Source organism: Triturus cristatus, chromosome 11 (genome assembly GCF_964204655.1).
Source record: "Triturus cristatus chromosome 11, aTriCri1.1, whole genome shotgun sequence".
Classification (NCBI taxonomy): domain Eukaryota; kingdom Metazoa; phylum Chordata; class Amphibia; order Caudata; family Salamandridae; genus Triturus; species Triturus cristatus.
In genome coordinates, this window is record NC_140594.1 from 561,628,026 (window position 1) to 561,651,606 (window position 23,581).

General features: G+C 44.1%; 1 protein-coding gene across 1 annotated transcript in view; it reads right to left on the minus strand.

Annotated features, from left to right (window-relative positions):
* Positions 1–23,581, minus strand: part of U2SURP (U2 snRNP associated SURP domain containing) — a 776,636-nt gene that overhangs the window by 695,526 nt on the left and 57,529 nt on the right. Inside the window, exon 3 of the mRNA XM_085633584.1 lies at positions 18,194–18,289. Within this exon, the coding sequence (XP_085489710.1) occupies positions 18,194–18,253 (60 nt within the window). The 5' untranslated portion in view covers positions 18,254–18,289. The remainder of the gene's footprint in view (positions 1–18,193; positions 18,290–23,581) is intronic.

The window sequence follows — 23,581 nt, forward strand, 5'->3', positions numbered from 1 at the left end:
ATCTCCCTGCTCGCGGCTCACCATCTAAATCCTTTTACTCTCCTTATCAGGTGAGGGGGCTGTGGTTAATGGGGCACTAGCCCTCCAGCGTGTTGTTGCAACAATGATTGAGTATGCACTTATGTTCCCCTTTGATGTAAGGTGGGTCCTTCGACATGTGCTTATACCTCTACAATAATAAGTGTGTGCCTAGCATAACAAACATTTCTGAAGACCTGTGTAGGTAACCCCTTGAAACTTTAGAACATTTTAAAACAAACTATTACAAAAGACTTCAAGGTCTGTTTTTTTACTTTTTTAGTGAATATCTTCCATTCTGAAATAGAATGTTTTTTAGACATTTTTAAAATGACTTCAACATTTCCCAAGAAAAATTACTGATTTCCAGAAGTTTTTTTTAATTTTTGAATAGTTGAATAGGAAATCTTTTTGTAGCTAGCAGGACACAGACACTAAGTTTAGAACAACGTAAGATTCGGAACAGAGCATCTATCAGGGATGTGGAATTCCTATAGCCAGACGCTCAGGACATATTGTTTGGGGTCAAGGGCAAGAGGTTTTTATGTGAATTTTGTCCTTGGGACAAGTAGGCCCAACCCCCTGCAGCACAAACCCTTAGGCTGCCAGTTTGCAGTACCACATTATGGGTCAGGGAAGGGCACGGTCTGCTGTTAAGGTAATATTTTTGTCCATGTTAATGCTGTTCAAACTTGTATTTATGGTTCAATAACTGAAAGCCTTTATTATTAGGGTGAGCGCTTAAAGTATATGTTGTAAGCTCTGATTGCACTACCGACAGTGGTTCAAATATAAAAATGTGTACACAAGTTTTCAAAGTTCAGCAACATGAGGCTATGTATAATGCTCCCAGAATGCTCTATGATTTGATGCAAATATTTGCAGAAGCTTGAAAGCAAGATTGAGGATTCTGTGCTTTCAAAATAAAATGTTCATAAAAAAATGAAAGCAGGAATAAAAACATTACTCTACACAACTGTTAAAATTCAGGTATCTTTTTTTTTAAGCATTTAGTAACATGTGTTGATGCATGCTGGTGTTTCCCCAAAACAGTCATATGGAAAATCAGTGTAACTAGTTTCAATAAGATTATGGGAAACAAAAATAAACAAGCATTGGCAAAGCCAGGTGGTCTGAAATTGGTGGTCAGCTTTTTAGTTTTGTCAATGTGTGAATTGTTTTGACATGGTTTTTGTAAAACCTTATTGGTGTGGGAGCTGCCGGGCCCTCACCATTATAACAAACATTGGCAAAAGAAAATATTTTTTTGGTCTCAAAAAGCACACACTGCCAAAGTAGTTACTAGCACTAAACAAAACGACTTTGTGAGCCAATATGCTTCTTGTGAAAGAGCAGAATGCTGTCACTCACAGTGAAGTCAACCGATACAGAGTGAGACAGACAGAATTTAAATAAACGCAAATGATCATGGACAACGGTAGACCAAATTAGGGTTCCAATTATTAAATAAAGTCTCAAAAGTGCACCCATGGTATATGCCCTTGCAGTAAGTGCAGCTATATAGCTTTTGTGAATTCCCAAGAATTTACAGAAGTAGGACAAGAAATAGTACTCCTAGAAATTATTTGTGAACTGCATTTTAGCATGAGTAAACATGCATGTGTAGATTTCGTCATGCGAAAATCTGAGTGCTTGCAAGTTCACTTTCCCTGCAACCACTTTTTGCCCCAACTCTGGAAGAAAGTTTACGTCTGCCATTGTCAGGAGTAAATTTTCAACATTTCTCAGTATGGGAAAAGATTAGAGAAGAGTTGTTGAAAACCCTTAAAACATGCAAGTTCGTAGGTTTGCACAGACTCAAACGGGCATTCTAAACCTCAAACTATTGCTTACCCCCATCTTCAGCCCCAGTATGTAGGTCTGCAGAAAAGACACAAAAAAGGGGATTGCAAGTATTCAAACACTACTATAGTATGAGCCCTGGCATAATCAGAGAGGCTACATCAGAGCTCTTATATAACGAGACTGCTGCCATTATTTGTCGCTGCACTACATGGTACCAAAGGGACAAGTGGATTTTGTTACAGGACAAGTAGATTTATGAAGCAACCTGCCACATGGACAAGTAGATATTTTATTAAATTCCACACCCCTATAATTGAATATGCTACTTACCAGTATGCATCTGTTCTTGGCATGTAGGGCTGCTGACATTCATATCTGTGCATAGATCGCCGCCTAGTGTTGGGTCCGGATGTTTGCACGTTGTTGTCCTGGAAGAGTCTTCGAAGTATCACGAGATAGGTGACTCCTCCGCTGGACTACAGTGCGCATGGGCATCCTCTCCATCCTTAGATTGTTTTTCGCCATTGTGGCAGTGATGGAGTAGATACAGTAAGTGATGACCATGCTATACAGTAATTCTGTGGGCTGCAGCTGCTACAGGCGCCGGGGAGGAGGGTGGGCGATATGAATGTCAGCAGCCCTACATGCCAAGAACAGATGCATACTGGTAAGTAGCATATTCAGTTCGAGGCATGTGGGCTGCTGAATTCATATCTGTGCATGGAATACATAGCAGTTCCTCCATTAGCGGCGGCTACCCGTGCCAGCTGCAGCAGTCTGAAAAAGAGTTTTGAGAACAGCCTGACCTACAGCTGCCTGCTGTTTTGAGTGTACATCTACACAGTAGTGTTTGGTAAATGTATGTATAGTGGACCATGTGGCTGCTCTACATATTTCCTGTAAAGGAATGTTTCCCAGGAAAGCCATGGATGCCCCTAACTTTCGTGTTGAGTGGGCTCGTGGGGGAATCGTTAGTGTGCGTTTAGCTTTTTGATAGGAAATTTGAATACATTTAACGATCCATCTGGCTATACCTGCTTTGGAAATGGCGTTGCCCTTGTGTTGTGGAGAAAAGGCAACAAAAAGTTGTTTTGTCTTCCTAAAGTCCTTAGTTCTGTCTATATAGTACATGAGGGCCCTCTTTACATCTAGTGTATGGAGCATTCTCTCTGCGACATTTTGTGGATTTTGAAAGAAAACAGGCAGTTCAATAGTTTGATTCATGTGGAACTGCGATATTACTTTAGGCATGAATTTGGGGTTGGTACGTAGTACGACCCTGTTTGTGTGAACCTGTATGAATGGCTCTTGAATGGTTAGTGCCTGGAGTTCACTAACTCTTCTTAACGAAGTGATTGCTACTAGGAAAGCTACTTTCCAGGTGAGGAATATAATCTCACATGAGTGGAGAGGTTCGAAGGGTGGACCCATTAGTCTGGTGAGGACCAAGTTGAGGTTCCACACCGGTGCTGGTGGGTGCCTTGGGGGAATCACTCGTTTAAGTCCTTCCAAGAAGGCTTTGATGGCAGGCACTCTGAATAAAGAGAGGTGCTGCCTGTTTTGGAGATAGGCTGCTATTGCGGTTAAATGGATACGGATTGAGGTGTATGCCAGATTGCATCGGTATAGGTGTAAGAGGTAACAGATTATGTTTTGAATGGATGCGTCTAGCGGGTTAATGTCATTGTTGGTGCAGTAAATGACAAACCTCTTCCATTTAGCTGCATAGCAAGCTCTGGTAGTGGGTCTCCTGGCCTCCTTGATCTCCATACAGTCAGGTGGCAGGTTTAGGTAGCCAAACTCTAAGACTTCAGGAGCCAGATTGCCAGGTTCAGCTGTTGCGGATCTGGGTGCTGAATTTCGCCATGGCTCTGCGTTAGGAGTGCAGGTTTTATCCGCAGCCTTTGATGCGGCACCACGGAAAGTTCCAGAAAGGTGGTGTACCATGGCTGGCGCGCCCACGTTGGAGCAACTAGGATGAGTGTCAGTGAGTGCTGTCACAGTTTGCGTGCCACCAGCGGTATTAATGGCGCTGGGGGAAAAGCGTACGCAAATCTGCCGGACCAGTTCATCCATATCGCATTGCCCTGCGATTGTGGATGTGGGAACCTGGCGGCAAAGCTTTGGCATTTTGCGTTTTCGTTTGTGGCGAATAGGTCTATCTCTGGATGACCCCACTGTTGGAAGTACGGTTGGAGCACTGATGGGTGTAGCTCCCACTCGTGCATCTGGTGGCTGTGTCTGCTGAGCAGATCCGCCATCTGGTTGTCCTTGTCGGGGAGTTGTTCCGCCATGAGGAATATGTTCCTCTGAATGGCCCACTTCCACATGCTCTGAGCCAGGTGAGACAACTGTGGAGAGTGTGTTCCTCCCTGCTTTTGTATGTAGTACATGGCAGTCATGTTGTCCGTCCGGATCAACACGACTTTGTTGCACAAGTGTACTTTGAATGCCTTCATGGCGAGGAAGATTGCCATCAGTTCGAGAACGTTGATGTGCATCTTCTTCAGTTGTGTCGTCCATAGTCCCTGCACTGTGTAACTTGAGTACATGAGCTCCCCATCCCTGGAGAGAGGCGTCCGCTGTCAGTATTATTTGTGGAATAGGCTCTTGGAATGGTCGGCCCTTGCAAAGGTTTTGTGGATTCCACCAATGCAGAGAGTTGTATGCCCGACCGCTCACCAACACTAGGTCTTTTAATTGCCCGTGAGCCTGATTCCATTGACGTGCTAAGCACTCCTGAAGCGGGCACATATGTAGTCTCGCGTGCGGGACTATGAAAATGCAGGAGGCCATCATGCCTATCAACTGCATGAACACTCGCGCAGGAAGGGAGTGTTGAGGTTTGAACTTTGAGATCAGCAGTTGCATGCTGTTGATCCTCGCTAAATTTGGCTGAGCTGTGGCTGCCAGAGTGTCTATGGTCGCGCCCAGGTACTGTCGTACGTGTGCGGGTTGTAGATGTGATTTTGGGTAATTTAGTGAGAATCCCAGACTGTGAAGAAGGTGAATGGTGAGGGACATGTGGCTGGCACATTGCTGGCCTGACTTTGCCTGAACAAGCCATTCGTCCAGGTAAGGGTAGACGTGAATGTGTTGTCTCCGTAGATGTGCAGCCACTGTAGCTAGGCACTTGGTAAAAACCCTGGGTGCTGTTGTCACGCCGAAGGGGAGGACTTTGAATTGATAGTGCTGTCCCTTAATAGTGAACCTGAGATATTTTCTGTGTGACGGGTGTATGGGTATGTGGAAGTACGCATCTTTGAGGTCTAGTGTGGCTAGGAAATCTCCCTGGCTGAGCAGCGGGAGAACCTGCTGTAGGGTGAGCATATGGAAATGCTCTGACAGAATGTAGTGGTTGAGGGGTCTCAGGTCTAGTATAGGTCTGAGCGACCCGTCCTTTTTTGGGATTAGGAAGTACAGAGAGTACACCCCTGTCCCCTGCTGGTTGACGGGCACGACCTCTATTGCACCTTTTTGCAGCATACTTAGCACTTCCTGCTGCAATAATGCTAAGTGCTCTGCGGACATAGGACGGTGCTTTGGCGGTATTGTGGGTGGAGTGGAGGTAAATTCGAGACAGTAACCATGCTGGATAATATCCCTGACCCACCTGTCCGTGGTGATGGTTTTCCACGTGGACAGGAACCGCTGGAGTCTCCCCCCGACAGGTGTTATGTGGTCGGGGGTAAGGGAGAGGGCGTCACTGTTTGTTCTTGGGTGAGGACCTGGTGTTGCCGTAACCGCGTCCTCTGCCCTTGGTGCTGGAGCCACGATATCTACCTCTGTTGGTTTTATCGTAGGTACTCTGTGTGCCCCCTTTAGTGTATTGCTGCTGTGACCCCTGGCCTCTAGCTGCTCCCCTATTCCCGGGGCGACGAAAGGAGCCACTACGAAATGTCTGCGTTTGCAGAGCCCCCATTGACTTCGCAGTGTCAGTGTCCTTCTTTATTTTTTCTAAGGTGGTGTCAACTTCTGGGCCGAATAAGTAGTCGGGGTTGACTGGCTGATTCAGGATGTTGTTTTGAATCTCCGGTTTGAATCTGGAGATTCTCAACCAAGCGTGTCGTCGTAACAGGACGCTGGTGTTTATCGCCCTTGCAGCTGTGTCTGCAGCATCTAGTGCGCACTTAATGGATGCGTTGGTAAGAAGTTGTCCCTCTCTGATGAGGAGCTCCGCTGCCTCTTTGTATTCGTCTGGCAGATGCTGGAGTAGTGACTCTAGCGTGTCGTAGTGTGAACGATCATAGCAAGCCAGGAGGGCCTGTGTATTGGCAATGCGCCAGATGTTTGCTGCTTGAGCTGCAATTCTCTTGCCTGAGTTCTCCAGCGCTTTTGACTCCTTGTCTGGGGGAGGAGCATCACCTGTTTGCGAGTGGGCTCGTTTGCGAGCGTTAGCAACCACCATGGAGTCAAGAGGTAACTGACCTCTAATGTACATAGGGTCCCCGGGCGCAGGTTTGTATTTTTTTTTCAATCCTGGGGTTTAGCACCCGTGCCCTGGTTGTTTCCTTGAAAATGTCCTTTGCAGGCTTGAGAACACCTTTCAACATGGGCAAAGTTTTGACAGTTCTCTCGGAGGAGGCGAAAGTGTCCACTAAGAAGTCTTCCTCAACTGTGTCAGAGTGGAGTTGTACTCCATGATTGGCTGCAGCACGTTCTATGAGGGCATTGAAGGCAGCAGTGTCCTCTGTGGGAGATGTTTTTGCGCCGTAAAGCTGCGTGTCCTGGGTATCTGTTGCGGCACCCTGGTCTGTAGGGTCATCCCAAGTTTGATCTGGGTCCTGCTGCTCTTCAGGATCGATATCCCTAGGGTAGGTGGTATCATCACCTATGTAATCCTCCATTGCGTCCGTGTCGGAGGGCGTAGGAGAAAAGGACTGGGGATCCTGATAGGAGGTGTGCAAGCGTTCATATAGAACCGGTTCCGACTCTGCTGGCAGTTTCTGCTTCAGAGGGATTCTGTAGGAGTCCAAGGTCTGCTCTGGCGTGACCTTCCGTTTTCGGAGTATGAGTCTGCCAGTGTCGGCGTCGATGAATTGAGACTGTGAAGGCTCAGTAGGAGAGTGTCCAGTAGATGGGGACTTTGTCTGGTGGACACGTGTTCGGATCTCGAACATCTTCGGCGCCGTGGATGGCGGCAAACCAAAAGTGATGTTGGTTGGTGCCGAGGGTGCCTTTGGAGCCTTGTTCGGGTCGGGGCCCGACGTGGACCGGAGGGCTGCCTGTTCCCTGATGCGTTGCAACGACGCCGCGACTTGCCGCACCGAGAACGCCGAAGGTTCTTTGGTGCCGAGTGGTTCCGTAGAGGTAGGAGTCGACTGCTTCGGAGCCACAGGGTCATCGATCCGAGGAGAGGTATCAGCGGTCGTCGGAGCCGATGACTTGACGCGTGTCGCTGTCTTCGAAGTGGACTCAGATGGAGCGGCCATTTTGACTTTGGTGGTCGGGGCCGACTGCTTCGGTGCCAGGGGCCGAGGCGCTCTTGTGGGACCGATGGCCTTCCTTTTCGGGTCGGTACCGATATCTGCTGCAGCGAGTTCGGCGCCGAAATCCCTCTTAGTGCGTTTGGAGCCGATGGTCTGTGCTGGCGTCGAAGGAGTGGAGGTCATCGAGGGCTTCGAGCCGACCACTGCCAGTTTCACTTTTGGTTTCGGTGGAACTGGTGCGACGATTGGTTTCGGTTTCATTGAAGGGAAACCAGTCTTTTTCGGTAATAATGGCTCGTGCTGGATGTTCGAGGCCGGGCCCAAAGGCGGGGCCGAAGAACTTTGGGATTGATCTCGGGTAAGGCCCGGAGGCAATCCCTTGACCGGAGCCGTAGAATGACGCACTTTGACGGCCTCCGTTTCGACGGGTAGGCCTGGCTCTTCACCAGAGCTATCTCCTTCGGCCCCAAAGGCCTCATCGTAGTCTCCTACCTCGTCGACGGCTTCTTCCCTGTGAAAAAGCGCTTCATCGGCGTCTTCCGATCGGGAATCGTGTTCGGAAGCGGGGCTGGAGTTTACTTCTTCCACGCTCTCAACATCTTCGTCCTCGGTGCTGAAGATGTTGGCCGGGGCCGGTGCCGATTGCTGCGCTTCTAATCTCGCTGCCCGTCGATTCCGGAGAGTCTTCTTGGATCGGAATCGGGCACAGGCCATACATTTCGATTCGTCGTGATCCGGCGAGAGACATTTGTTGCATACCGGGTGGACGTCGATGTGTGGATATTTGGCGTGGCATACAGGACACCATTTGAATGGGGTCCTCGATTCCATCGTCGATGTAAGGTCGATGTTCGGATTAAACGGATGCGAAAAACTGGAAGAAGTTTCTAAAGTAAGCGAGAAAGCAGTCGATACCGAGCAGGAACAGTACCGACGAAAACTAAAGGCCTTAAACTAAGTTTGCCTAACTTGAGCTAAGATAAGCACATCCGAACCAAATGGCGGAAAAAAACAATCTAAGGATGGAGAGGATGCCCATGCGCACTGTAGTCCAGGGGAGGAGTCACCTATCTCGTGATACTTCGAAGACTCTTCCAGGACAACAACGTGCAAACATCCGGACCCAACACTAGGCGGCGATCTATGCACAGATATGAATTCAGCAGCCCACATGCCTCGAACTTTATAGTAAGGGAAGATTATAAATGTCACACAAAATTAGACTAGCCATACATTTGTATAAAAAACAGAACATTCCAAATAACAGTCCAAAAACAAATTCAAGTTTTAAAATCCTAGAAAACTTGAACAAGCAGAGAAGTTCAAAGTGACTGTGTTCAGTAACAAACCAGCCCCACCGCTGCCACAAGACTAATGGGATAGATGCAAGAAGCAACACACTACCTCACATAAAATGTTACTGGTATGAGTAAAGTATTTTGAGAGGCCAACCCAATCAAAAAAATGTGGACGTTTTCCAACCGCATCACTTGAAAACCAAAAGGCAGATTAAAAATAGAAATTTGCTATTACAAAAGCAAGTTTGGAAATAAGTACTTCTTGGGGGACTGGTCTATAACTATTTTGAACATTAAATGGAAACTTATCTAGGTATTACTGTATCAAGGGTTTGCTTTCGGAATGTGAAAGGTACAAAACAGCTTTAGTGCAAATGTTTTCCATTCGTAAAAAAATGGGATATCACAGACCCCCTGAGTAGGCTTTGCAGACCCACATTGTACCTGGACCACAGGTTATGAACCACTGGGAGAGTGTACAAAGGTCTGTTCTATAGACTTTCTCTAGGAAAAACAGTTTCACTTTCGTTAGAGAGCTGGTACTAGGTTACCTTTATTTTTAACAAGGTGCTCCTTGAGGGTGCGATTGAGATCTAGGGTGAATCTGAGAGACTTGACATTGAGGGAGGCATAGGGTTCGAATCTATACAGTTTCTTCAATTGGAACCAAGTTTGGATTAGTTGGGCTTTGTTGTTTTTGGCAGAAGCAAGAATTCTAGGTTTGTGGCGTTAAACATTAAAAAGGTTGGGTAGTGGAGCAATTTCCTCTTTTGTATACTGCACCTGCTGCTATGTTGATATTGCGCCCCAAAATACCCATCGATTGTACAGAATGTTTCATTTTAATGGAATCCTGCACTGTGGGTGACTAAATATAGCTTAACTCAACAGCTGTCAGTCCTTGCCCTTATTGATGAATGTGTGTGTTAAGCACAATTTCTTGTAGAGATCTGTGTGGGTCCTCACTCCATACATCTAGCTAGAATGTAAGGCTACGCTTACGCAAATATTTAGTTGTCACCGTGTTACAGTGTACACCAAACAGCGATGCAACATGCTGGCAAGAAATGCATGTTTTGGCCTACTTTTGGTTTACTTTCGTTTCTGCATTTATTAATTCATTGTCGAGCATAAAAAGAAGTTTACTGTGTAGTTGTCTATTTTTCCTAGATTGAGAAATGTTTGCATCTGAGTCTTCTTTCTAAAACGTGTTTTTCAGGCTTTGAGAATGGATAAACATAAGGAGTGTTTTTTTTTTTTTAATGATACACTGCACATGAGCACCATACATTAACATCTTAATATGTGTTGAAGGGCAAGACCCTTGCAGTGGCCACGTTGTAGTGTGGAGCACGACCAGAACAGAGTTCTGTTTCCAGCTTCCCTACTTGATCAAATAGTGTGATTATGGTCAAATTACATCAAAGTTCCAATCAAAGGAAAGTTAGGAGAATGGTAGTCCCTAGTGATTTTTCAGTGCATGTGACAATTATTTAAATTCGGCTTCAAGACAGATGTATTTTATTTGTGACCAGAGGACATCAACCAGTGGGTGGAAGTTTTCTGGGAAGAAAAAAAAAGTCAACAGGTCTCACTTATTTGAGCTATTGGCTTTGTAAATGTTTTAAACCTGGTGTACAGCAGCCCAACTGCTGTGCAGCATTGCTGAAATGATGCTGACTGTAAACCACTGGCAGAGGGACGGGCAGAAGGCATCTCAGAAGGAGGGAGCGCAAAACAGTTAATATTGTTAAAAACACTGACAAAGCCAAAAGGGCGGGTAGGGAAAACCTATTGGCTTTGTTAATGCTCGTTTAATTTCAAACTCTGGACATCTGGTGAAATGTAGATGCTAAGCAAATATTATTGACCAAGGTGGGACTACAGGAAGGTGGCTTTTTATTTACTGTACCAAAATGAGGTACAAAATGTAGAAAGTCCAGACAACCCTTATTGGCATACAGGGCTTAAATTAATAATCTCAAATGCTCTCTTCTGTGGTAGTGTGAGCGAGCAATTTAGGTTTATCAGAGGGAGAGTTACGCATCTGTTGGTCACGCAGAGTCAATAAATGAGACACAATCAAGAAGACACTAGGCCAATTTAGAAAATTAACAGATCTTTATATAAATTGACACCAAAATTAATGGAATCAGGTAAGTACTTTAGAAGTTATCAAAGTTTACAGTAAAAAATTAAAGCGGTCAGATTTGAGGCATGGGACTCGAACGCAGTAATGTTATCCTATGTGAGAAAAATACATAGGTACACTTACAGACAACTTACAGGACTGTTCTTCTGGGCTTAAGGTAAGTAGGGGCCAAGTTCCAACAAAGCACCAAGAGTTCAAGTTTACCTGCCCTTGGGTGTCCTGGTGCAAAGGTGGGTTTACGCGGCCGTAGCCTGGACCGCTACCCATTAAAGTCAATGGGGAAAAAAACTTTAGGAAAAACGCTGCAAAGGGGGAGGGTTACATTTTGGCAGCGGTAGTGTTCCGACTGAACACAAACAAGCCTTGGTGCTTGCAACTGGCTCCGGTATCGCAGGTATTGGAGCAGAGCAGGTCCTGGGGTCTCCAAATTTAGCAGGTAGACGGATCAGACCTGCTGAAGCAAAAGACCTCTTTCTGGGCTGCTCTTCCCTCGGTGGGCCCAGGAAACAACAGAACGGTGTACCGGGCAGCTGCAGTCAGTGCCTGCTGGTGTAGGGGAGTGGATCCTCCACACCAAGGGAGATGTGGCTGGGTCGATGAAGTGCTGGGCACACCTCCAAGGGTTTGGGGAGGCTGTTCCACTTCTGGGCGAGTCTGTCTCGATGATTGTCGGGATAGCAGCAGCCAGGCAAGGGTTTGCGCAAAGTTCAGTACTTGTCCACAGTTCTCATGTCTTCCGCTCTTCTTTGTCTTTCTCCTTTCAGGCAGAAAAATCAGAGTTCCTGGTGTCAGTGAGCCACATAAATACATAAATGTAGGGGTGTTAAGGGGAGTGAAGGGTAGTAGCCAATGAGCTACTTGGGTCACTTCAACCCCTATTGACTAATTTATGTGGGGAGAAGGCATAATTCCACCAAAAACAAAATAGTGGAACCCTTTCTCTGTGGAGCACATCAGATACACCACTGGGCTACTCCCACACCTAAGGTGGGCTAACAAGCCTACTGCATAGCTAATTTCTTGACTGTCCTGGTGCCAAATGGACCTCAGGGCAGGAGGCAGCATCTCTCATGTCTGGGGAAGCCAGGGTTGCATATCAAAGGCAACAGGGGCTTTGAAGACCCTGGCCTTGATATCTAAATCACTAGCCATTCTGCTGCTGGAGTGGTGAACACCTTCCTCCAGAGCAGACATGGTTTCTGGCCTCAGAGAGCGAGGGTTCTCACCTGGAGGGGGTCAGAAACCAGTCTGTGGTGACAGACTGGATGATAGCAGTCAGCCAGTACACTAATACTGAAGGATTTTCAGGGGAAACCTCCAGGGTGCACCTCTGGGTGCATATCATGATAATACTAGTACTGACAACTGTATGGATTAATTAAGACAAGATGTTTGATACCAAACACCATAGGTTTCAATAAAGTCATTATCTAGCTGGGGAACTCGTAATGACCAGTGCCCAGTATATTATCAAGATAGCTTCCCTGTTCACTTGTTCAATCTAGTAGCTGAACTAGACAGCACATGCAATACAATGCACCCTTCTTAAGGGCTACAAGGCCAGCTGTAGGTGTGACTTACATATATTACATAGTGACTTTGGCATGCACACAGTGAGTGTGCTATGTCCAGTTTTCACACATTGTTTGCACCATGTCACGCCGTCTGCAATGGAAGCCTACATGCAATTTGTATGGGCGGCACAATACATGCTGCAGCCTTTAGGGACCCACTTTAGTACCCATACCCTAGGCACCAGGGGTACCACATTTTGGAGACTTACAGGGGTGCTAAAGTCTTTGGTAAATGGGGTATAAATGAATAGTTACCTTGTTTTAGGGAAAAGGCGCTTGCACTGAAGTCTGGTTAGCAGTCTTTAGTGCACTGTTGGGGCCGAAAACAAGCATCTAGAAGTTCTAATGGGGGCAAAAAGTGGGGGGGGGGGGGACAACTACAACAAAATTTCAGTTTCCTACAGGGACTGGGAAGCAAAAACATGGAGAAGAACGGGAGGCTGGGAGGTGCAAGCAACAAGACGGAGAGGGTGGGAAGGCCATGCAAAAACCGCAGGAGGGGTTGAAGGAGAAGGTAAGCAAAACTGCGGAAGAGGAGGGAAAAGATGGGGCAAGTAACAACAGGGAAGGGGTGAGCAACCAGGTGGGAGAGGGCAGGTGAAAGCAAAAATGTAAAGCAGGACCCTGGAACAGCATGCAAACACATGCACTATAATGGAGTGTTGCAATAAATAACAAGCATTGTCAAAGACAATGGGTTCCGCCTATGCAAAATCTATTGGCCTTGTCAATGTTTTTTTTACACAGTGCACAGCAGTTGATCTGTTGTACAATATAGCTTATAGTATATAAAAAAAGCGCTACAACATGACCAGCTTGGACTGCGTCATAGCGTTTATTTACTTTAAGCCATGTTCCACAGCAGCTTAACTGCTATGCAACATGTAAAAAAAATAATTTGATAAAGATAATAGATTTTGTTTTAGGCGAAACCTATTGGCTTTGCAAATGCCTGTTATTATAAGCAAGGCTTGTTCAATGTAAATAAGTGGTCAATAAGAAGGGATTGTGCAGAATCATTATTTGTGTAGATTTTGTGTTAGGTTGTTGATGGTAAACAAAATTCTTCAAGGATATATAAAAAACAAATTCTTCACTCAGTTGTATGAGCCACTAAGTGGCTAAGTGTGTGTCCGAATTTCACCAAACCAGAAAAAATGCGTTTCTCTCATCCCGCAAATATAAAATGGGAGGCACAATTTGTCAGCTGTTATTTATTTGAATACCCGCTCACTGGTCAAGCACCAAATAGATATTTTCTTGTTGCTCAAATTTGAGCAACCGGACATCCTCCTGCTCACGGAAACCTGGTTCTCTCAGGAATCATCACCAGATATTCTAGCTGCACTCCCTACCGATTATCATATCATCCAAGCCAACCGCCCCCAAGGGAAAGTGGGCGGAGGAGTAGCTATCATTACCCGTCACAACTGCAAATATTCTACCCTAACTTCTCTAGAATTACCCTCAGTGGACAATCTGGTGATTAAACTTGAACTCAAACCGATCACTGCTCAGTTAGTGAGCGTCCTGCTCTATAGGCCTCCTCAAAGGATGCCCTCATTTCCTCATTCTCTAGGTGAACAGGTCGCGCACTTAGTCACTAATCATGGGAAGGTCATGCTGATTGGTGATTTCAATTACTGGGCAAATGAAACATCAGGTGGTCCTCAATCGGCCAAACTTAGTGAGCTACTCTCAGGACTAAACCCTGCACAACAAGTTACCACTGCTACTCACATCAAGGGACATATCCTTGACCAGATCTGGACAATCAATATAACTATGTCCCCTGTATCAGTATCACCGTGTACTTGGTCAGATCACCATATAATTAAATTCACTATCCATGACAATTTCCCCATCAAACCACCCTGCCCAGGAGGCGGCACAGGCAGAAATTGGAATAAAATCGAGAAATCATTATTTCTTGATTGACTTGCTAAATCTCTTCCCCCGGTCAACTCTTCCATCAACTGGGCTGACGAACAATTAACTAGCTGGTTATTGTCTGTTAGCGACAAATTTGCGCTCCCCAGGAAAATCCACGCCTCCCATCGTCACGACGCCCAGAAATGGTTTTCCACCGAGCTGAAAAATCAGAAACTAGCCCTTCGGCAACTGGAGAGAAAATGGAGAAGCAACTATTTGCCCAAAGACAAATGTCTCTACATAAACACCATGAAAACTTATAAAAAATCCATCCTGACTGCCAAAGCAGTATACTTCTCCTCAAAAATCCTGTCCGCAACCAATCGCACGAAAGAGATCTTCTCCATAGTAAATGAACTATCCAACCCTGATAGAATTTCAATCAAACCGGACCCCTCCCAAAACGTTTGCAATTCCTTGAACTCTTTCTTCGTTGGCAAAATCATAAAAATAAAGTCCAGCATTCCAGCTTGCAACAATCTGGACTCTAGTATGTCCACCACTCAAAATCACAGCATCTTTACGCAATTCCCCAAAATTCACAAGCTTACCTTTGTGGACCTACTCTCTAAAGGCAAAACTGGCTCCCCCACTGACTGTTGCCCTCCTAGTAGTCTGAAAGAAATTTTTACTACCCTACCCAGTCCTGCCCTTAATCTCTTGAATGAATCATTATCCCAGGGTATTGTCCCTGCCACCTTCAAGGAGGAAATTATTATCCCCCTTTTGAAGAAGCCTGGTGCAGTTCCACAAACGTTAAACTATCGACCAATCTCTCTTCTCCCCTACTTAGCGAAGGTCTTAGAAGCTTACGTCACGAAATGTCTCACTGACTTTCTGGAAGAATCTGAATTCCTGGATTCTCATCAAGCAGGGTTCCGCCCGGCCCAGTCCACAGAGGCGGTGATCCTCACAGTGTTAGACACTCTCCGTGACAAGGTCGATGGTGGCTCCCCGCAGGCCCTGGGCCTGCTTGATCTTTCCGCGGCCTTTGACACGGTCGACCATAATCTTCTGGTCGATCGTGTTAGAGACGCGGGAATCAGGGGACCCGCCCTTGGCTGGGTCATCTCTTTTCTAGAAAACCGGTCGCAGGCAGTCAGCATAGCACCGTTTACTGCTCCCAGAATAAGAATTTCTTGCGGAGTGCCGCAGGGCTCTTCACTTTCTCCCCTGCTATTCAATCTGTACCTTCTCCCTCTTGTCCGAGCCCTAAAAGAGCGTCAAGTCTGCACATTTAACTATGCAGACGACTCTCAACTAATTTTTCTTATCAGCAACTCTCCAGTCAGTCCACGCCTTTCAGTCCACCATGCTGTTCATTAGTCAGTGGATGAACAGCAATCATCTTAAACTCAATCCGGACAAGACGGAGCTGGTTCTAACCGGTGGCATTTCTAAAAATCCCTGGGGCCCTCACTTTTGGCCCAGGGAATTGGACCAGCCCCCCTCCCCATCAAACTCGGCCAAGAGCCTTGGGGTAATCATCAGTCAGGATCTCACGATGAAGCCTCAGATAGAGTCAGTGATATCTACCTGCTTTTTCCAACTCAGAAAAATAAAAAAGATCTGCAGGTTTCTCACCTACGAAGCCCGGACTCAGGTGATCATTGCCATGGTCATGTCCCACATTGACTATGCCAATTCGCTCTACTTCGGTATCCCCTTTTATCTATCAAAGCGCCTACAGCTGGTCCAAAACCAGGCGGCTCGCCTGCTCGTTCATCAACCCAGGCACCTTCATGTTACTCCTCTCCTGAAGAAACTTCATTGGCTACCAGTAGTCCAGCGCTGCGGCTTTAAGGTCGGGTGCCTCATTTTTAAGTCACTCAAAGGGAAAAGTCCTAAATTTGTGAATAACCTGATCAACCAGCACGTTCCCACGTGAAATCTTCGCTCAGCACATAAGTTACTTCTATCCACCCCCTCTTAAATTAAAGTGTACTGGTGGTGCCAGGTTTGCCATTTTGGCCCCCATGCTCTGGAACTCTCTTCCTTCCGAAATACGCCTCTGTACCAATCTCCTCAGTTTCAGAGGCCTTCTTAAAACCTGGCTCTTCCGTCAGGCCTTCTAAATTGCACATCTGGACTTGGGTATTAAGCAAAGTAGCGCCATGAAACCTCCCCGGTGTACGTGCGCTTTATAAATTTATTTTAACATAACATAACATTTAACATAACATTTTGTTTTAGGCGAAACCTATTGGCTTTGCAAATGCTTGTTATTATAAGCAAGGCTAGTTCAATGTAAATAAGTGCTCAATAAGAAGGGATTGTGCAAAATCATAATTTGTTTATATTTTGTGTTAGGTTGTTGATGGTAAACAACATTCTTCAAGGATATATAAAAAAGCAAATTCTTCACTCAGTTGTATGAGCCGCTAAGTGTGTGCCGGAATTTCACCTAACCAGAAAAAAATGTGTTTCTCTCATCCCCACAAATATAAAATAGGAGGCACAATATGTCATAGGCACACCGTAGTTTCATACTTGGGACTGGTGACGTATTTTGCTAACAGAGCTTGCCATGACACTCCTCTGTGAAAGCAGTTGTGTTGATGCTGTGCACGGAGTGAGAGGTTTATTAAGCTTGAAATCATGGACTTGAAAGGGCAGTCGCCATTTGAGTTTCTTATGGTATTTGTTATCCCGAATGAGTCATAACTCCTGTTAGTGTGTTTTCAACACGAAGAAGGTAAAAATTAAGAGCCATTATTTTAAATGTCTCCTTCCATGAACTCAAGTCACATTACACAAGATCACATTCATTTTAAGGCACAGGGTGATGAACGTGATTTGCTCAGAATCACAGGATGTTAAGCCGATCCAGAGTCACGAACCTAGTTCCCAAATTCTAAAGTCAGCAGCTTTGAACATGATGCCACATTCTCTGGGGTATCCTGGTGTAATGAATAAGCCATACCAATTTAATCAGCCTTCAAGATGAAGCACAACTGTTTTCTCATTTTTGTTTTCACTTTGACTGTGTAAGATAAAAGGCTCACATTACTGGAAAGTGCATAGCGAAGCTTTACACTGCAGCAAAAGCGAGGGACGAAAAAGGACTGAAAACAGTGCAAGGGTTGGGAGGGGACTGCAGAGACATGAATCTTTGACATGACTCTTCTTCAGTGCATACTACTTCAATGAGAGAACGCTCAGTGCACGATGAAGCTTCACAGCGCAGACATCATAAGGGAAGAAGAAGGACTAAAGTCAGCGTGGGAAGGGGTCTGCAGAGACATGAACTCAAGAAGAGGCATGTCAAAAAAAAGTAGCTAAAGAGTGCCTGCGGCTACTGGAAGGACATTACCTACCGGAAGAAGTACTTGGTCCAGGGTCCACAGCAGGACAAGGAAGACTAAGTCCAGGAGGAAGACTTAGACAAGGAAGGTGCGTTGACCAATAGCAAGCAAGGAAAGGAGAGGAGAGTGACGCGTGAGCCATGTGGGAGCCAGCCAATGGTAAGTAAGGTGACTAGGAGCCACGTGGGAGCCAGCCAATATAGGTAAAAGTAAGTATTGGAAGAGCTCTAAGCCCCTTTTAAGTTATTGGTTTTGTTTTGTTTTTTAAATACAAGAGATTTCACAAGCAGAGCACCAACGTTCTGCAGGCCAAGCCTAAAAAAAGTTACTAAAAAACACATGAGCAGTGAAAGGACAATAGGCAAGGACGTAGTACGTGGGCATGCTCTAGGGGAGGGACAAACACATTAAGAGTGAGCACGCACTGACAAAATAGAAGCAAGGAAATGAGTGACGATAAAGCCAACCAATGGTAAGCAATAGGTGGGCTATAAGCCCCATGTAAGTAAACAAAATGTCTCAAAATTAACAGTGAAGGCGAGACCTAAACATATTCCACCATGAAACAAAGTTTCAAGAGTTCTCTAGGTCAGAAACCTCTACTCTCCTTATATTAAAATGATGAACTACATTAAGTATCTGAAATTAGACAAAACCTACGTAAAACATTTTATATTACCTTCTTTTTCAGTTCCTCTTGCTCTTTCTTACTCAGCGTCCTTTTGGCAGCACTCGTCATGCTTAAAACATCCAGTCTGCTTTCCAAAGGGGTTTCCTAAGGTGAGGAGAAGAAAAATCACTCAATACATCTAGCACACAGACCACTAAAACTTTGGGCAAATTATTTTAGGACAGAATAATAACTCTCAGAGCGAACAGTTAATTACACCAGCAGCCAAGGACATTATATAAAATTAATCAGAAAAGGATATGTAATGCATGTACCGAGAATTAGATTATATCACGCTTACAAAGGCATTCTTGGCATCAATCGCAACACATGAATCCACAAGGGAAGAGAGTGGCTGCAACCTAACATGTCTATCTTATATTTATCATGTACCACAGACGTATCTTCATTATGCTTTTATGCACATTTAGGTGAAAAAAACATACATTTTGCAATTAGGAAAAGACATTATAGATAAGACATCTGAAGAAACAAAAAATCATTCAGTAGTATAGTTAATGGACAACATTACTTATGATAGTTCAGTAGAGTAATACTAATGTAAAAGAGACCAGTCAGTGAAGAAGTTTGAATCTCTGCTTGACTCAGCCCTTCCTTCTTTTAATATCGATTAAACTGATAAGGGCATATAAGGGCTATATAAAAGTTGTGCATTCCGATTTAGATGTGTAATCACCTGCATCAAGGACAAAGGCGCAAGGTTTAAATTGTTGGGTCTTTTTATTTCTCTTTGCTGTTCATCAAATAGGTGTACCATCCTGAGTCTATCGTTTAAAGCGAGACTTAATTACGCTGTATGACGAATACATTGATGTAATGTAAATAATCCTATGTGGCCATAGTGTGCCCCATGCCATCTAACACTAGAAAACTCAAAGATGGGTTAACAAAAAATATATAATTTCTATTGCTATTGCTATGCAGAAGAAAGGAATAGTACTCTAAAGATTTTTTTTTAAACTTTACTTGTAAGATTTGAGCCATTTAATAGACTTTTAAACTGGAACAAGCGCACATCTGCCAACATATATAACGCAAGAATAGCGAGTTACAATTGATTTACTTTCAAAATTAGATGGTTGCTTTAGAAATAGTATGAAAAAAACAGGAGCAGCCTCATTGCACCATTGCTAAAAGAAGCTTTGCATTGGGAAGACAGATGCATGTACCACATTAAACCAGAGGAATAATGAGGAATCCAAGATTTAGGTTCTCTGAACTAGAGAAGTGATCCCTGGAGAAACTGATTGCGCACTGCAATTTCTGCTTTGGTTACAGAGAAAATGTACCGCACTTCCTCTTGAGGTGGGGAAAGTCGCCATGGGGCGGTTTGGGGACACTGGCAGCCAACTGCTTAACAATGCCATGGACTTCCACTATAGATATACACAGGGTGGCATTGGAATATTGGAGAACAACCGAAGGACTACAGTTGCAATACATGCCAGCAAGGACTAAATGTAGCAGCTATTCATCCGATGTTCCTTTTTATGTTCACTTTATCCACCAAATGTTTACCAATACAAAATTAATTGGGAGGGTGTCTAGTCCAGTCAGGATATACAAATATCTCAATTCCATTATAAGCTGAAAGCAGCACCATTCGAACTTCAAATTGCTTGGTGAAGACGGGGCAAACAAGCTACATCAAACACAGGTATATAATCTAGATAGTAAAACATTTCTACCCAATTATCTGTACAACTGGTCTGGAAAGTGTCCTCTAAGTGGAACGGGTAGGACTATCAAAATCCAAACCTGCTTTCCTCTACAGAAAATTAAAATTTTGCAAATACACAAGAACCAGGATTCACGATTAAGGACAGTTGTGTAACCATGGAGACAAGCTAGGGGGTGCTATCTAATTCAAGTTTGGAATCTAATTTCGGCACTTTAAAATTGATCAGTACTTTATCCATGCAAACTAGTTATTTGTAGTGCACTGTCAATGAGTTACATTTATATTTCTTACAAACTGGGGGGGGGGGGGGAATAAATTCTTGCCACTCCCAATTGCTACTGGTGCATGGATTATTTGCTGTGATATTAAATGCTTGAATGTCATACTGGCATGTGTAAATTATGAAAAAGATGTACCCAACATGCCCTTATGGCATCTACAGGAACGCAATGAGCAAGAAAAACAAATCTCAAGAGAAGTGCCCCTCTATTATGTTTAGAAGGTACAAGCAAACATTGGAAAAAGTGTTTGGCACAGGAGTGCGCAGGCACCCCTGCAGTCAAATGATTACACTTCACATTTAAGGAACTGTTCAAGATAAAGGTTACAGCACAACATTTTATTTTCCAAGCATACAAAAAGCACGCCATCTAGAGCGACGTATTGTCTGGCTTGACAGCACAGTTTTGCAAAATAATAATGTGACAATCACCAGGAGAGGGTCTTTGGCTCTGCCCACAATTTAAGAACCGGTACGTTTTAATTGGGCAGAAGTTGTGTGCTTTCACAAAAAAGTGCTTGTCCTCTACACTGCTGTGATCATTTATTTGTCCACTCACCTGAGCTTGAACTTTCACGGACTCACAGATGACATTGTAATGCTATTGACGTGTCGTAGATAAACTACATAATGTATGGTGTTTTTCTCTGGCAGAGGCCAGATGGGAGGAGGGAAGTCATTTACCAACATGGATTTTTTTGGTCTGGCTTGAGAGCAAATCCGTCACCTGACCTTGTGAAATCAACAAAAATGAAGCTTTCAGAGCCCAAGAGAGAGAGAGGCTGTGTCGCCATCCACATGTTGGACGCCTTAAACATAGGATTTAAATGGGCCGAAGAGGATGTGGCGTAACAGCCAGAACTGCTGACTTTGGAGCGGGACATCCAGGTTTGAGTCTCTACGTCGGCTCGACATCCTGCAATTCTGAGCAAATCACTTAATCTCCCCGTGCTAATGGAGAGCGTCTGGATACCCTTACAGGTGATTTGACGTGCTCTACAAATCGCAGCATTTATTTAATGTTTCGTGCTTTCACCAAAAACACTTCATGCACTTCAGTTTTTTGGCTTGAGGGAATATTTATACCAGATGCAGCTGGACTGAGTTGTTTATGGTGGCAAGCCATAGGGCTGATCTATTTATTAACATATTTTATGATAAAGACACTAGGTCTGTTGTATTTATTGTGAAAATCATATGTCAAAGTCGATGGGAATTTAGGCGTGGATTGTCATAACTCTATATTAAAGCCTACAGATAGGTATTTTGTTGCATGGAGCATCGCAGATGATCGTAATAGGCAAGACTTTTGAGGTTGGCAACACAGACAAACTCTGGCAGCTTCAAGGTTATGATTTTTCATATGACCCTGGGGTTATATATGGTTTTGTAAGCTGTATTTTTCTACAGATTTGTGATTTTATAACAATGCATGAAGGTTGTCAGTTTATGTGGAATTGAACAGTCCAATACTGGGCAAAGTGTAAAGCCAATGTTCAAGGATAAAGTCTTTATCAGTTCATTGGTAAAAGCCATATTTTATTGTTTGATCGGTTTATTATGAAACACTATAACAAAGCCAGAAGACCTGGCCTACTTATTGTAAAAAGCATGCATTAAAGACAATAGGCTTTTTAGGATGGATTGTAATTAACTGTGCTAAAGCCTGTAGACAGGTACTTTGTTCCATAGAATTTCACAGATTAGTGTAGTAGGCAAGGGTTTTGGAGTTGGTGATCTACCAGAAAAAACTGGAGATTGAAGATATGCACTACAATAATCCTTATTAGGCTCTTCTAGGAGACATAGTATTATGTTTCGCCAACAGTAATTTTGCATCTATTTGTACTTTAATGACTGTCTGCTGGTTGATTGCCTTGTGTATATATATATATATATATATATATATATATATATATATATATATATACACACATACACACATATACATATATATATACACATATATATATATATATATACACACACACACATATATATATATATATACACACACATACACTAGATTAAGGCATAACCGCTGAAATGCGTCAGGAGAGATATTTCATTTCTTCTGCAACTTTTCACTTGAAGAATAAACATTGCAGTGAACCGTGAATTGGCTTCAGCATATCTTTTGTGTGCTTTCAATAATGCAAAGCTTCGTCCCCATCAGCTGAGGCCGCCCTGCAGGGTCAGGGGCCCCAGTCGACGAAGGATTTCTTGTGATATATATATCTCAGATTGTTTATTATAAAAGAGTTACGATGAAGGCAAGGCAGTAGGCCGCCCCGTTCCCCCCACTAAAGTTGCACTTTAAAACATTTCTCAGGACTGCCATTACAGCCTGTAGTGGAGTTCTGATACTGCCAATTCAACCCAACAAAATAAAAAAAATAAAAACTTTGGCCAGGCCCAAACCTTTTTTTTTTTTTTTATTCTTTTTTAATCACCCCTGAGATAGGGCCTTAAAGCCCAGATGGCAGGGTGCATTGTATTTAAAAAGTATGTGTGTTTTCAAGTTTTACATGTCATGGTAGTGAAAACACCCTAATTTCGTGTAGGCCCATCTCTTCCACCTTATTACATTAAATAAGTGCTAACCTTTGATTGGAAGAAGCTGGAAAGGTCATGTTTGTACTCAGATGAATTGTAATTTAAAATCCTCAAATGGCAAAGTCGAATTTTGAGTCATAATTCTGAAAATCAATTGTGTAGATCTCACACTTCAAATTCTTTGACTAAAAGATATAAGGAGTATACAAGTGGTAGCATGCAGCAGGGTATCACTCTTCGATCAAGGAGTGTGCCAATCAAATATTAATAGCGTTCCCCACCATGGGGTGCGTCCCCCTATTGCAAAGCTTATCGATCCCAAACGGGAATTCAATTATATAATTAAATTCCCGTTTGGGATCGATAAAAAGCGCAATAAAGGGACACCACACATGGTGGGGAACGCTATTAATTCTGAAAACGCCACTTTAAAAAAGTAGGCATTTCTTTGCCATAACCATATGGTGCCTGCTGTTTCTGTCACATTGCTGTGAATAGCTTATCTGCTGGGCTTTGTGTATTCCTTAGTGACAGTGAGACAGACAGACTACTTGTCAGAAAGGGCCATCCTGTCGGGATGGTTGGGGGCAGAGCTTTTCCCTGTTCCACTTACATTTCAAAAGGCTGGCCTCCAGCACACCCAAAGGAACCAGACACCAGTCTTTTCTCACCCCAGACTTCTTGGAGCCTTGGCAGGGGTAGGGAAGAACTTTCCAAAACCAGATGTGGTGGTAGTTTAGAAGATTCCCCCACTTAAAAGGATGGCACCAGGTACAAACACTGGACCCTCAGAACAGCTCTTCACTACACTCCCGGACCTACAAAAGACTTCAGAAGAACTGCCTGAATCCCCAGTGGA